General features: G+C 47.8%; 1 protein-coding gene across 1 annotated transcript; it reads right to left on the bottom strand.

Moving 5' to 3' along the window:
- Positions 1–2,218: 2,218 nt before the first annotated feature.
- Positions 2,219–4,614, bottom strand: LOC148521564 (general transcription factor II-I repeat domain-containing protein 2-like). Its single transcript, XM_088474996.1, has 4 exons — positions 4,596–4,614; positions 4,412–4,516; positions 4,228–4,332; positions 2,219–3,708 (listed from the first exon to the last, which is right to left on the bottom strand). Exons 1-4 carry the CDS (start codon positions 4,612–4,614, stop codon positions 2,219–2,221), a joined length of 1,719 nt encoding a protein of 572 aa, XP_088331122.1.
- Positions 4,615–15,281: the final 10,667 nt, after the last annotated feature.

Genomic DNA, 15,281 nt, shown 5'->3' with positions numbered 1-15,281 from the left:
AAACACCTCCCCCATACTTGCAGACCCCCCCAAAGGCTTTTTCGCCAGTTTTTTATTTTGTACCTCCACTTTGATTTTATTTTTCACCCATTATTTCAAAGTGCTTTTTTTGGGGTGTCTTTTTTTTTTTTTTTTTTAAGCGTTTGATGCAATTAGCGTCAGGGGGGTGTAAAAATGGTTTAGGGGGTTTCTGCAATTGTGCACCCCAAAACCCCGATTCTGCACTTTTTTCCGCCGGGTATTCATAAGCGAAACTTTTTGCAACGGCGAAAAGTCGGACAAATTCAATACGGGGATAAATGGAATCGGCAAAAAAGTATCGCAGAAATTGACTTTTCGCTTCTGATTGAATTCGGCCCATTGACTAAGAAAAGGGCACATCCTGGTAAAATGTCTAAGATGGAGATGACAGGACTGGGAGACTGGAGGTGAGGTGGTGACTGGGAATGATATAACTCCAGTTTAGGACATGTTGAGCTTTAGGCTGTGTTGATAATCATAAGTTCACAGAGTGGGCCTGATTCAGAGCCGCTCGTAAGCGGCCGCTTGTTCGCTCTGAGCGATGTTCGCACAACTGCGCATGCGTATGGGTCGTAATGTGCATGCGCAAACCAGTCATTGCGGTCGGAAATCGTGCGCTCGCAAAACAGCGAGGGGCTGCTAATTTGATTGACAGAATGTACCGTTTGTGGGTGGTAACAGGGGAAGGTGCTTGAAAACGGGGGAGTGGACATCCGAACGCAGGCGTGCCTAACGGTCAAAAGGGCGTTTAATGGGAGTGCATAATTAGTAAAGGAGCGTCATCGACCACGTCACTTGGTTGTCTTTTAGCCTGAACTGCTCGCAGTGATTGCGGTAGGAACCACAACCACTGCGAGCAGTTCAGACGCCTTTCGATGTTCCCGATTAATCTAATAAATACCGGAGATGACGTGTGATGCGAACGGCAAAGGGGCGTCTTTACAAAATAGCGAGCGCATTTTTCGTTCGCTTGCTAAGACATAGAGGCGTCAACAAACCGCAAAGAGCGAGCACTCAATTTAAATAGCCGGCCCCTTTTTTGGAACGACCGTCCGCAAATAGCGTCCTGCTCTGAATCTGGCCCAGTATTTAATTTCCTAAAGACGCAACAAGGGATAGTGGTGAGAAAGCATGGCTTTAGCAGTGAAGCACTTCCTTAGATCATATCCTATGTACCACCATGAACCAAAACTAAACAATTCTATATTCACTTTTCACTAAACATTATTCTGTGCTAATAACCAAATAGGAGGACATATTTGTCTTAATGATTTATATAAATCAATTTGCTTGTTCTGACCAAGATCATATTGATTTGGGAGTTATTTCCCTCTGTAAGACATGGTCATCATTATAACACATTAGGGCCTGATTCAGGAGGTGCACATATTGTCGCTGCTGTACACAAGCGCCCAATGTTCTCAGTCTGCACATGTGTCAGTCACCCTGTGCATGCCTTCATGCGTTACAATGGTTACTGCCCTAAGACACAGGGCCCGATTCACAGCGCGCCGGACACCGGTACACACTTACCGGGTCCAGCAGCGCTGGTCTGCAGCGGGTGTGGAGTCCCCACCACTCGCTGCTAGATGCCGCTTTCTCCCTCCTCCAGCATATTGCAGGTGGCCGCGGCTCCCTATGTCCCGACCTGTCACTGATTTAAAGGGCCATACACTCTTCCTGGTGACGTCACAGGAGGCACCTAAAGACAAGCCCTGCCTATATAAGGAAGTCCCTGGGAGCACTCCAGTGCCAGAGTATAGGCTCCATTACCTTACTGTGCAGAGACGTGGTGCTAGCACCATTTAGGGCATAGCTATGCCTACCATCAACCACCTTAATCTCTCAATTTTTATTAAAGTACTGTACATAATTTTTTATATATATCGAAGATATATTATTAACATTAGTGGTTAATCACAATACTATACAATCTATACAGTGATTGAACTTGTACAAAAATGACAGTATGTGAGTCCCAGCATGTATACACGGTTTCAGGGTCCCATTATAGTTAAAAACAGTTTGAGAGAAAGAACTAAAGTGGGTGTCCAACCTTTCACCTTCCCTGGGCCACATTAGAAGATGAAAATTTGGTTTGGGCCGCACATAAAATAAAATAACAGTAACGATACCTGATCATCCAAAAAAACCATAGAAAACATAGTTAACATATTAAACTTACTTAGAAATGAAGTTAGTGAGATGTTTGACATTGTTTCTCAGCCACCAATGCATCCATATTTGCTTTGATGGAACTTGTTGCAATTCTCAGTGAGTGCTCAAGGTGCTTATCAGATATTTTGGTTCTAGTTTTATTCTTTGTGTGCTTCATCCTTGAAAATAGCTGCTCACAAATGTAGGTGCTTCCAAATAGCGATGACATGAATAAGGCATGATTGTGAAGTGAAGGATATTTTTCTCTGGGAACATATATCTTATAGAAGTCCATTAAAGAGACATGGTCAAATTTTTCTTTCAGTTGAATGTCAGATTGGAGCTCTATGCATTCCATTTGCAAATTGGCAGGTAATATATTAATGTCCACTGAAAATGGATTTGCAAATATCAGAAAAGATGGCTGATTTTTTCTAAAATCTTGAAACCTGTTCTCAAATTCCTGTACCAAATTGAAAAGCAAGGCTGCATATTTTTCCGTGTTCACAGAGACGTGTTTAGCCAATGTGCTAAAATGCATCAAATTTTTTGCCTTCATTTGAGAATGCCATAGTTTCAGTTTCATTTCGAACGCTGTTATAGTTTGAAACATTGTGCTGATCAATTGGTTTTCACCTTGAAGACGCATGTTTAACTCATTTAAATGAGTGGTCAAATCTGTGAGCCACTTTTCATCGTCAAGTTCTGGCACACATTTTGTTTTAGATTCCATAAATGACTTGATTTCATTTCTCAGATCATAAAATCTTGCCAGCATTTTCCCTCGACTTAACCATCTTACTTCAGAAAAGTAAATGATGTCCCCATACTCAGCATCCATAAATTTAAGGAATTCCTGGAATTGGCGATGATTCAATCCCTTGGACCTTATGAAATTTACAGCCTTGATGACAATCTGCATGACGTTAGCCATCTTTAAAGCTTTTGCACATAAATTTTCTTGGTGTACTATGCAGTGATATTTCATCATACTGAAATTTTGGGAGGCAATTGCATCATCTTCTATTAATTTTACAAGTCCATCTCTGTTACCTATCATTGCAGGGGCACCATCAGTAGCTATGCCAGATATGTTAGCAAATGACAAAGAAAATCGCTGTAATGTATTTTTCACAGCTTCATATAAATCTCTTGCTTTAGTTGTGTCTTTCAGTGGAACTAAAGCAGCCATTTCTTCAGTGATATTATATTTGTCATCAATGCCTCTAATAAAAATTGCCAATTGAGCTGTATCTATAGCATCTGTACTTTCGTCTATCGCCATAGCATAACATTTAAAATGAGCAGCTGTACTCTTCACAACTTTTTCGATGGATTTTCCTATATCTTCAATTCGCCTGGCTACAGTCTGGTGAGACAAACTGATTTTTGAAAAGTCCCCTTTTTTATCCGGGCAAGTTATATCAGCCACGGTTTCCATGCATTCCTTAATAAACTCACCATCGCAATACGGTTTTGATTTTTTGGCTATCAGGTTTGCAACCACATAACTGGCTTTGACAATAGAATCTGATTGAATCAATACTTTTTTAAAATAATTTTGTTGAGATGATAGATTTTTTTTCAGTTCAGCGATTTTGTCTTTACGACACACTCCTTCATACACAGCAAATTTCTCAGCATGTCTTGTCATGTAATGCCTTTTCAAATTGTAGTCTTTGAAAACTGGCACTAATTCTTTGCAAATTAACCAGATTGCCTTACTATTGGACTCAACAAAAAAGTATTCATCTGTCCACTTTTCTTGGAACACTCTTCCTTCATCTTTAATTTTTCTTTTTTTGTGTTTGTTTTTATTTTTTGACATTTCAGAAGCCATGCTGGAATGTAAAAAAAAAAAGGACTTTTAGAAAGCATGGTTTAATAATCAATGTGATTACTATGTGCATTATGCTACAGATTTCCCTTTCAAATTAATGGGAAGTGGAATGCAATTGGATTTTGATGCAGAATTCCACAGCCAATTTTGTGTCAAAATCCGTTGTGTGAACCCAGCCTTAGTCTCCTGACTACCAGAAAGTGGCTTACCTGAGAGTTCGGATGCTGGGATGAGGACTATCTGCCTTGATGGAGGCTGGTACGAGGACTGTCTGGTTTTATGGATGCTGGTACGAGGCCTGAAGTAATGGATGCCTGGAGGGAGAGAAGATCTTGGTTAAATATGGAGCTATGTGGGTGGAGAATGACATGAGACTACCAGAAAGTGGCTTACCTGAGAGTTCGGATGCTGGGATGAGGACTGTCTGCCTTGATGGAGGCTGGTACGAGGACTGTCTGGTTTTATGGATGCTGGTACGAGGCCTGAAGTAATGGATGCCTGGAGGGAGAGAAGATCTTGGTTAAATATGGAGCTATGTGGGTGGAGAATGACAGGAGACTACCAGAAAGTGGCTTACTTGAGAGTTTGGATGCCATGCCAGTGCCCCCTCCAGTATATATGCCATGCCAGTGCCCCCTCCAGTATATATGCCATGCCAGTGCCCCTCCAGTATATATGCCATGCCAGTGCCCCCTCCAGTTATATAATGCCATGCCAGTGCCCCCTCCAGTATATATGCCATGCCAGTGCCCTGGCTCCTGTACCAAGCTCTCTCACCCATCCCCCACCCCCTGCATCAAGCTGAGTCCCCCTCCCTCCCGGCTCCTGTACCAAGCTACCCCAACACCCCACAAATCCCCTGCATCAAGCTGAGTACCCCCAGTCAAACACCCCCACACAGCTACTGTACCAAGCTCTGCTTACCAGGCAGTATCGCTTGTAAGCAGAGCACAGAAATCACCCGACGGAGCCGCGGCCACCACAGAGTACTGCTACGCCACTGTGACCGCCCAGCATGCGCAATTACGCTGGCGGCACAGTGAGTGAAGGAGAGCGTGGGGGCGTGGTCTGGGGGCGCCGGGACTAAAGTGAGCAATCCCAAACGTGAATGTCCCGCTGAATCCGGGACATTTGAGAGGTATGCGGGCCGCATTACGAGCCGACCTGGGCCGCATGCGGCCCGCGGGCCGCGGGTTGGACAAGCCTGAACTAAACAATCGTGTAACTAACATTTCTGTTGGGCACAAAGCTTAGGCTATATTTAACTAGTACACATACATTTTATACAACCACTCCGGAGCTTTTACCCTAAAAATGTTTGCACAATTAGGTGGGGGGGGGGGATTGGCTGGCCCTGATTGGGAGTTAAGAAATCCACGATTACATTTCTGTCTATATCATCTTCTAAAGGCAAAACAGAAGGGAGGGGTGTTATGGACGATGCAAGTTTCAAAGCTTGCACAGGTATGTGCCCCTAAGGTTACTACACTCCTTGTACTTATTTAGAGTGCCGAAGAACGTTTACCACTGGGGAGCAAGTGAGGTGCAGAAAGGGGAGGGACAAGGAAGGCCTGTCTGGGGCAATCAGCGGGGGATTTGAGAGACTCCCTACCCTACAGAATATGGCAGGGATAGGCAACTATTAGTCCAACAGGCTTGCTCCCGCTCTATGTCAGTCGGGCCTATCGGGAGCCACCGTGACAGCACAGCAACATTCTTTCTGCTCAGGGACCAGGGAGCAGTTGTACCTTGCGTTCACTGATAGGGGTCGGAGGCAGCTGAGGGATGGTAAAACTGGGCTGAAGCTGGGAGGAGACAGCCAGAACTTATTGGCTGCAGCACTTCCTATGGGACCTGCTCATTTTAGAAAACAAAGTCCCTACCTGCCTATATCACATAAAAGACATGCTATGGCATGTAAGTGCAGATGCTGATGTGTGTGTGTATATATATATATTTTCGGGATACGTTTAGGTAGCTGGCGGGCGCAATCCCGACCGCCGGCTTCCCGAATCCTCTATCCCACCTAGGGATAAATGACCGGTGCCTAAAATCTAGACGCCTGTCATTTTCCCGGCGTCGCGCCGCCGCGAGCAGACAGCCACGGGGGGGGGGGGAGGGTTAGGTTTATGGCAGCCGGGGAGGACTTAGGCTTAGGCAGCGGGGAAGGGGAGGTTAGACACTTGGGGGAGGTTAGGGTTAGGCACCCCTAAGGAGGGTTAGGGGGGTTGGTTAGGTTAGTAAGTACTTACCTTAGGGACGATCGGGATTTCCAGCGCTGTTGGCCTTCCGCTTCCGGGCTCTGCTGTTTTGTCGGGCTGCCGCAGCCGGGAATCGAACTGCCAGTCGTGCGGAAGCTGGCTATTCATGCCGAATGCATATTTTCATATATACTACATAAAAAATTGTGTAAGGCTGTCACATCTCCTCAATGCACGAGTCCAGATGAGTACGAAGGCAAGGGAGACAGAACAGCCTTAGGAGGAGACAACCAGCCACCGGGGTAAGTATGGGAGCAGAGCAGTGATCCGGTGTGTAGGGGGCAAGGCGGAGCCATGATAGAAAGGATGGGGACAGCCAGAGAAGGGGCAGATCCAGGCGGAAACTGAGCTTTCACAAACATATCCAATGGCTCAAAAAATATATAATTTCTGACAGTGCTTGCATACAATATGTTTCAGAGAAGCACTACCTGAGGCTCAGTGATCATGAGCTGCAGCCATCAAAACATCCCGATCAACAGTCAGCAGCACTGATAGAGTCAGGATCAGTCACCAGGTGGGCCAGGCAGCCTACATGAATTTCCTGCTGCTAAGCTTGTGCTGTAGGACATCATATGTGACATAGGTGACATCATCAGGTGGTGCAGAGGAGGCGCCAAGGCACTATTCGGCGCATTAGCGCAGGGAGGACTAGTGATGTCTTCTGTTGTACAGGCCGCCATTTGTCTGGTGTGTTTTGAACTGACTGCGAAGGGGGGGGAGCGGCCCAGCGGGGTTTCAGACCAATGAACCCACAGCCAGGGGAGCCCTTTCACTGAGCCCCCCAGCTGCAGTACCAGCATGCAGGGGAGGCTTGCTGGGACCTGTAGTTCCACTGTAAAGACAATGGTAATAAATCTTAATTTTACACTTCACATAACACAATCAACCCGCCACCCAACAGCAAGGGGTGGCGGGGATAGCCCTGGGCTATCAGCCTAGGCCAGGGGTGCCCTGGAGAGGGTGACCCCTTTATTGGGAGGGTCACCAACTCCCCAGGGATCCCTGGCCTGGGCTAACTAATGGTCAAGGCTGATGCTGCGGCTGGGGGGGCCCGGTGAAAGGGCACCCCTGGCTGTGGCATCAACCCCCCATTAGAAAGGGTCGAGAGCTGGTTTTAAATATACGGGGAACCTCACGTCATTTTATTTCTCCGTATATTTAAAACCAGCTCTGTGCCTTCTGCCTTGTGCTGGTTCTTAAAATACAGTGAAACCCTATGCATTTTTTTCATTGTATTTTTAAGAACCTGGACAGGCTGGCTAGCCCAGGGCTGGTTAGTGTTTTGGGGGGAAACCTCACGTCATTTAAAAAAAAAAATAACCCTATTTTATACAGGTACAAAAAAAACATACACAAATCACAATGATTTGTGTATGTTTCTGATCATCTCGCAGCTCAGGGGGTTGAAAGTTTGAAAAGTGATTTGGACAGAGAGTTTGCTCCTATCTCACCCGAGCTTGTCATCCCGATTTTTGGTAAATTTGAGAGATGTATGTTTTAGGTGAAAAGTACTTCCGATTTGGCCCGATGGTGATTTGATTCGAGATTGCTATCTCACCCGAGTTTTACGAGTGAGAAGATTGAAATCTCTCTCTAACTCACCCGACTTTTGCCTTTAGTAAATTTGCAAGCAGGGAAAACATCAATAAATCACCCGAGATGGTCATCTCGACCTATCTCGATTCTTAGTAAATTTACCCCCTAGAATCTGATTGGTTGCTATGGGCAACATCTTCACTTCTAAAAACTCTCACTTTAGTAAATTTACCCCTAATAGTCACCAACCTGCCATGTAAGCGTAGCAGGTTATGAACTACACGTCTACTGCATTCTGTTGTGTTATTAGGGTATTTTTTTTAAATAAAATAAAGAAAGAAAAGAAACACCTACCCCCCAAAAAAGAGCAACCTTCACTGGGCTGGGTTTCCTAGGGAAGTGGGTCCCACTAAAAACATGCTGATTGCACTAAGGCTATTCCCCACACCCCTAGAGTGGCTGGTGTGGGAATAATAAATATATGTAAAAATAATTATTATTCTAATTTATTAGCACCTGTAGTGCACCAGAAAAAAAAAATACAGTACACGCACCATAAGAAAAATCCTTTACTAAATATTGTAAACAAGATAAGACCCCTCATTCACCACTTTACTACTCAAGATGCAGAGGGAAAGGCCATCAGCATTCCAAAATAGGGATCAAAGGTACCTGTCAAATTAAGGATAACACATTGTATGACGCGGCGGTAATGGCAGGGTCTCTTGCATACACTACCTTAGGAAAGAATGGGAGCACTCTGATTGGTCAGAGTATGGGAGCTGCCATGCACCAAACAGAACACTCTCTTCTTTTATTTATAACATATAATATACAGATACAGGTAGGATATAGCTGCATTAGCAGCTTTCTCTCCAGCCTGAGGGATCTCTTTTCTTTTGCAACTTTTTCTGGTGCATTTTCCGCACATTTACAACTCGCTGCCTATTACATCTGGCGACTTATATCTTTAACATTATTAAAAAAATCTGGACAGGGACTTGAATTACGTCTAGACTGATTCTAGAAGCTTTGTATAAATTCTCATTCTGTATTACATATGGCCATTTAAAATTCTGTCAAATTGCCGGAATCTTTCCCCTATACCTATTATTCCTAGTTTCTCCATCTGTTCTCTGTAAAAACAAAACTACTCTATGGGCCATATTCAATTTGGAGCGAAAAGTCAGTTTCGACGCAACTTTTTCGCCGATGACGTCAATTTCACTGATTCCACTTTTCCCCGTATTTAATTTGGCCGACTTTTCGCTGGTGCAAAAAGTCAATACAACAAACCCGGCGAAAAAGTATCACCCAGGAATAGGTGGCAAGAAAAGTGCAAAATTGGGGTTTTGGGGTACAACTGAAAACAAAAAACACCCAGCACCCATGGGACAGCCCCCCTAAGGATAACTGCATCAAAATGTTTTAAAAAAAGACTTCAGGACACCCCAAAAAATTACTTTAGCTTTGGGGGCGAAAAAACCCAAAGTTGGGGGACAAACTTTAAAAGTAGCAAAATAGACTCCAGGGGGGTCCCCAAGTATGTCCCAGGTGTTTTTATGTTTGCAAGTAGTTGCGGCAGGTGGATTTTTCACGTTTTATAACACTTCATATTAGCTACTTTAAAATATGCTAGCACCCATTTTCATGTACCCCAAATTTGATGGGACTGCTTATGTTGCCAAAAACAACCTCCTAAATGCTATTCTTCACCACCTTCTTTAAAACGCTATACAGCTCCTATTGAGACCATTTAAAAAACCCAAATACCTTCAGCAGGGCTAATCGGGGGTATGCAGTGTGATCCCCCATGTCAGAGCATCTTTTGGGGGGGTTATGCTGATTTCCCCAAACATTACAGCACTTTTCGCTGATTTCAGTTTTGTCGGGTCCCGTTTTCGCTGATTTCAAATTGAATACGGGGATACGCAGGGACGTGCGCGATACTTTTTCACCGGCAAAACCTTCGATGATGGTGAAAAGTCCGGCCTCTGACTTTTCGCTCCAAATTGAATATGGTCCATTATCTCTACATCATCAAAGTTGGAGTCTCTATAGCTGCAGGTCTGGGTACTGAGAAGACTTATCTTATTATAGCACACAGCTGTGATATCTCTACTGTACTGCATTAAGCACTCAGCATCCAAAGCGACCAGGCTTGTCAAATGGGCCACATTTTAGCATCTTGCTCATGCCTATAGTATGCTATAATATCTGCCAACATGGTATTGTACATTTCTGTTTTTATACCCCTTTTACACCTAAATTCCGGGTCTGACCCGGAGTTGGAACAGGGTTCCAATCCGGATCAGACCCGGAATCGAGTCGGCGCCATACACATTGGAGACGGGTCTGCATAGACCTGGCTTTTCCGGCGTTGAAGTGAACGCTTGGAATTGACGTCATCTCCAAGCGCCACTGAACCTGGACCAATTGGCCGGCATGTGGCGCGCTCCAGGTCATCATGACCCGGATCGCGCCGTTCACACTGCAGGGTTTCACAGGTTACTCCCGTGTTAAACCCTGCTAGTTACCTGGGTTGGATTGCCGGGTCACTCGACCCGGCAATCCAACCCTCTCCCCTTTTACACCAAGGACCCGGGTTTTAGCTCCGGTGTAAAAGGGGTATTAGTTAGTACTGGATGCACTTTATAATTCTCTAATTGTGTTTTCTTTATGAGGTTCTGTGTATAAAAAAACAGTTTAGTAGTAAGCATTATATGTTATTATATCCTAGATGCAGTAAAAATCTGTGAGTTGTCCAACACTGGTTATTATATCTGTATTTCGAGTACAATTTGCCGGAATGCGGTCATAATCCCGACCGCGGGTTTTCCGGCGCTCAGAATCACAGCGCCTTCCTCCCGAGCGCCATAAATCCCGAAGGTAAGTAGCAGGGTTAGGGGGAGGGTTAGCGTTATGGTTACGGGTCAGGGTTAGGGTGCAGGGAGGGGAAGGTTAGGATTAGGCACTAGGGGGGAGGCACCAGGAAGGGTAGGGTAGGTAGAGGGGAAGGTTTAGGATACCGACCAAGAGGTGTCCTAAACCCTGTTGGGATGCCGGCGTCGGCATACTGACTGCTGGGATCCCGAGCACCGACATCCCGTACCCAACCTTATTTTGCCCTAGAGAAATTATTCTACCCAATTGTACAGAGCTAAAATATGAGCCTCATCACATTACCTACAGCAAATTATCACATAAATACTAAGACCATACTCTGAGAAGTAAAACTATTATTATTAACATACAGTACATCCACCAGTTATATCATTGTAGGTTGATCATTAGTATTTAATATAAAAATGTAAAACAACATTTCTACTTCAGGGTCCATAGGGTATCCACAGGATACCTTGGGGTATAGGTGATGACGTCAGGCATCGGGCACCATAGAGTTAAGTTTTCAGCCTCCCAGGATGCACTAGGGTCCCCCTCCTATACCCCGCCCCCGAGCCAAGGCATCTCAGTTTCGTTTGGTGCCCGGCCGGAGTCAGATGCACCTGTTAGAGGGGGGCTAAGAAGAGCCCCTGAAGTTTTTCTACAATGCAGCTGTGGCTGCACATCTGGATGTACAGCATGGACAGTCAGTACTGACGTCCATGCTGTCTTCCCTACACCCCCGCCGGTACCAGAACGCCGGTACCGATCCGGGAATGCTGGTAAGCATCTGGGGTCACAACTAGCGGTGACTCCAGATGTTTGGGACCATGGCCGGATCCAAGGGGGACTACAAGGTAAGCAGCGGGGTCCCACGTTGGGACCCTGCTGAACATGGTCCTAAGTCCCCAGGCAGGGGGCCGGCGCCTCCCCCACTGCACACAGCCCTCTCTGCTCTGGCGGACTGGTCCTGTGTCAGCGCTCCTCCCCCAGGCCGACCTCCTCTCTGCTCCTCGGTGGCCATCTTTGCTGGAAGCATGGTGAGCACTGCTGGACGCTGAAGATCGGTGGCATCGCGGTCTGGGTCCCCCTGCATACCTCTCCTCCGTTGGATAAGGTCTGTGTATGTCGTACCAGGCTCTGGGTCTGCGTAGTTGAGGATCAGCGCTGATAGTGCAGGAATTGATTTCTTTGCATTGTATGTGACCTATGCTAGCGTCTGCTGCCTGTACTTTCATTTTCTTCTGTCAGCATTTCACTGTCTCTGATCTTTCTGCTAAAGCCCTTGCGGTGCGGTGCTGGCAGGGTGGTCTCACACTATACTAACGAGTATCAGTCTAAGGGGTCACATACTTACCATCATGTCTGAAAGTGACTTTCCTCTCCAGCTTTTATGTACTACATGCAAAGTACCTATAGCGGAGGGGGACGGTAGCGCGGAGGGGCTATGTCGGCAGTGTTATTTATTGACGCGGCCGATTACTGTCACGGCTCCGGTACAAGAACCGCCCTGGGCTTGTTTCGCCAAAGCGCTTACAACCCTCGTGGGCCAGTTAGCTCCGCAGCCTGCGTTCACACAGATGGGATTGTTCCAGCAGTCAGTGGTGTCGTCACCCATGCAGGGTTTCCCGAGACAATTGATGGTACCCCACAGTCTCCCTGTTTCCCCTCCTCAGGTCTCTCATGAACCTGCGTGGATTAATTCGTTAACAAGCTCTGTACAGCATTTGTCAGACGTGTTGCAAGGGGAGTCTGGGTTGCGGCCTCACAAACGGCCGGTGGCGTCTCTGTCTGCTCCTTATGAGGATGACGACGGGACGTCCAATGATGGGGGGATTCTGGATCTTTCTGACCAGGAACCTCCACGTACTAAAGAGTCCAGGCAAACGGTTTCAGCCTCAAAGGCGTTAAGCAGTGGCGTATCCGTTTGCAGACAATTATTTTGCCAAGTGGGAATCTCCGCCACAGGTGGATTCCCATGTAACATGCCTGGGCCCTGATTCAGACCCACTCGCGAGCGGCTGTCCGCTCGCAAGTGGGTCGATGGTCTGCACTGCGCATGCGCACGACGGAGGGAGCTCCGTCGTGCGCATGCGTGAGACGCGACGAGCGAAGGACTTTCCTTCACTCGTAGTGTCTGATCAAAGGGGGCGTGCTGTCGATGTTGATTGACAGCACGCCCCCTTTGGTGGGCATGCCGGGGGCGTGCCTGCCAGACGGAGGCGCTCCCAAGGGAACGCCTACCATCAGAAGCCGGCCCCACTGACATCACTAGTGATGTCAGTGGGAGTGATTTTGGCTCTGATAGAGCCAAAATCACTCCTGGCCTTGCGGTTGAGAAACTCAACCGCAGGCTTCTGCACGCAGTGGCGATGGTCGCGATGGTCAAGACCATCGCGACCATCATCCTGCACGCTCGTATATGCTGTGGGTGGTGACCCACAGCTATACGAGCATCCAGGAGGATGCTCCATATTTATGGAGGTGGGCCCTGATTCAGAGCGAGCGCTCTGGTCAGAGCGTCCGGCTCTGAATCAGGGCCCTGGTCCGAAGTGCCACGTTGCCCATGCCCTCCATGTCCTCCTTAAAGGATGCCACGGACCGTAAGGTGGAAATCTGCCTAAAGTCCGTTTATTCCCTTGCGGGGGGGGGGGCAGCTAGGCCTGCTATGGCCATTTGTTGGGTAGCCAGAGCTATGGAGCGCTGGGCAGATACGTTAGAGGCGTCCTTCGATTCCGACTGTTCGGCTGAACAATCTTAGTTGATAGGCAATCTCAGGGATTCGGCCACTTACATTAATGAAGCGGCTTTGGATATCAGTACCCTGACCTCACGGATTTCTTCGGCTGCTGTGGCGGCTCGTCGCACGTTATGGTTGCGATCTTGGAAGGGTTTCTATTCCAATCTCTTTTTGGTGCAGAAACCCAATGGGTCGTATCATCCGATACTCAACCTCAAAGCTCTCAACAAGTCTGTGCGGGTGCCGAAGTTTCGGATGGAGACCCTGCGGTCCATCATTCTGGCGCTGGAACCTGGGGACTATATGGTGTCATTGGACATACAGGACGCTTAAGTGCATGTCCCTATTCTTTTGCGCCATCAACAGTTCCTCAGGTTTGCAATCTGGCGACAGCACCACGTGTTTTCACCAAGGTGATGGCGGTCATGGCGGCTTCCCTGCGGCTGCAGGGAGTCCGCATGTTACCGTACTTGGACGACCTTCTCTTGGTGGCAGGATCTCCAGAGCTTCTTCTGCGCCACTTGGACCTGACCATTGCGGTACTGCAACGACACGGCTGGTTGATAAACTGGCAGAAGTCCACACTGATCCCGTCTCAGCGGATTCTGCACCTCGGAGCCTTATTGGACTCCGGACAGCAGAGGATCTTTGTGACGGGGGAAAAGATTTCTGCCTTGCAGTCGAGGGTGCGCAGTTGTCTGCAGAGCCGCCGGGTGTCTCTGCACTCGGCGATGAGGTTACTGGGCTCCATGGTGTCGGTATTCGACATGGAATATGCCAGTTTCACTCCAGACCTCTGCAGCACCTGATCCTGTCCAAATGGAATGGACTGCCTCAGAGTCTCAAATCCCTGGTGGTTGCAGACGACCCATCTCAACAAAGGTCGTCCGTTCTGGGTGGCGAATTGGGTCCTGTTGACAACGGACGCCAGTTTTCGGGGCTGGGGAGCAGTTTCGGGTCCACACTTGTTTCAGGGCAGGTGGACTCAGGCAGAAGCAGAGCTTCCCATAAACATTTTGGAGCTCCGCGCGGTATTCAACGCTCTCCAGCAGGCACATCTGGTTCTCCGAGGTCGACCAGTGCAGGTCCAGTCGGACAACGCTACCACCGTGGCCTACATAAATCGGCAGGGAGGAACCCGAAGTCGGGTGGCTCTCATAGAGGTGTCCCGAATCCTGGTATGGGCGGAGCGCAATCTCCCGGCCATATCAGCAGTGTTCATCCCAGGAGTGCTGAATTGGGAGGCGGACTTTCTCAGTCGCCAGGACGTTCATCCGGGGGAATTGTCTCTGCACCCGGACGTTTTTCAACTGCTGGTGGACAGGTGGGGTCTTCCAGAGATCGACCTCATGGTGTCCCGGCACAACAACAGGTTGCCAGTGTACGGGTCTCGCACAAGAGACGAAAAGGCGTCTCTGGTGGATGCTCTGTCTGTCCGGTGGATGTTCCGGTTCGCTTATCTGTTTCCTCCGGTTTCCCTTCTTCCGCGAGTAATCCGGAAATTCAAACAGGAAGGAGGGACGCTCCTGTTGATAGCTCCCGCATGGCCCAGACGGCACTGGTTCTCAGACCTTCAGGGTCTGTCCGTGGACAGTCCTCTGCAGTTGCCACTGCGACCGGACCTTCTGTCTCAGGGTCCCTGTCTTCACCCGGACCTGACTCGGCTATCTTTGACGGCGTGGCTGTTGAGACGGCCATGTTAAGGTCCAGGGGTTTCTCCAGCTCTGTAGTGCGAACCATGCTCAGAGCTCGGAAACCGTCTTCCGTGAGAATATACCATCGCGTCTGGCATACGTTTTCTCCAGTGGTGCAGACCGAGAGGAATTTCATCTGTCTAGAG

Source organism: Taudactylus pleione, unplaced genomic scaffold (genome assembly GCF_031769625.1).
Source record: "Taudactylus pleione unplaced genomic scaffold, aTauple2 ptg000157l, whole genome shotgun sequence".
Lineage (NCBI taxonomy): Eukaryota > Metazoa > Chordata > Amphibia > Anura > Myobatrachidae > Taudactylus > Taudactylus pleione.
Note: the sequence above shows the minus strand (reverse complement) of the source record. Positions and strands in the feature narration are given on the sequence as shown.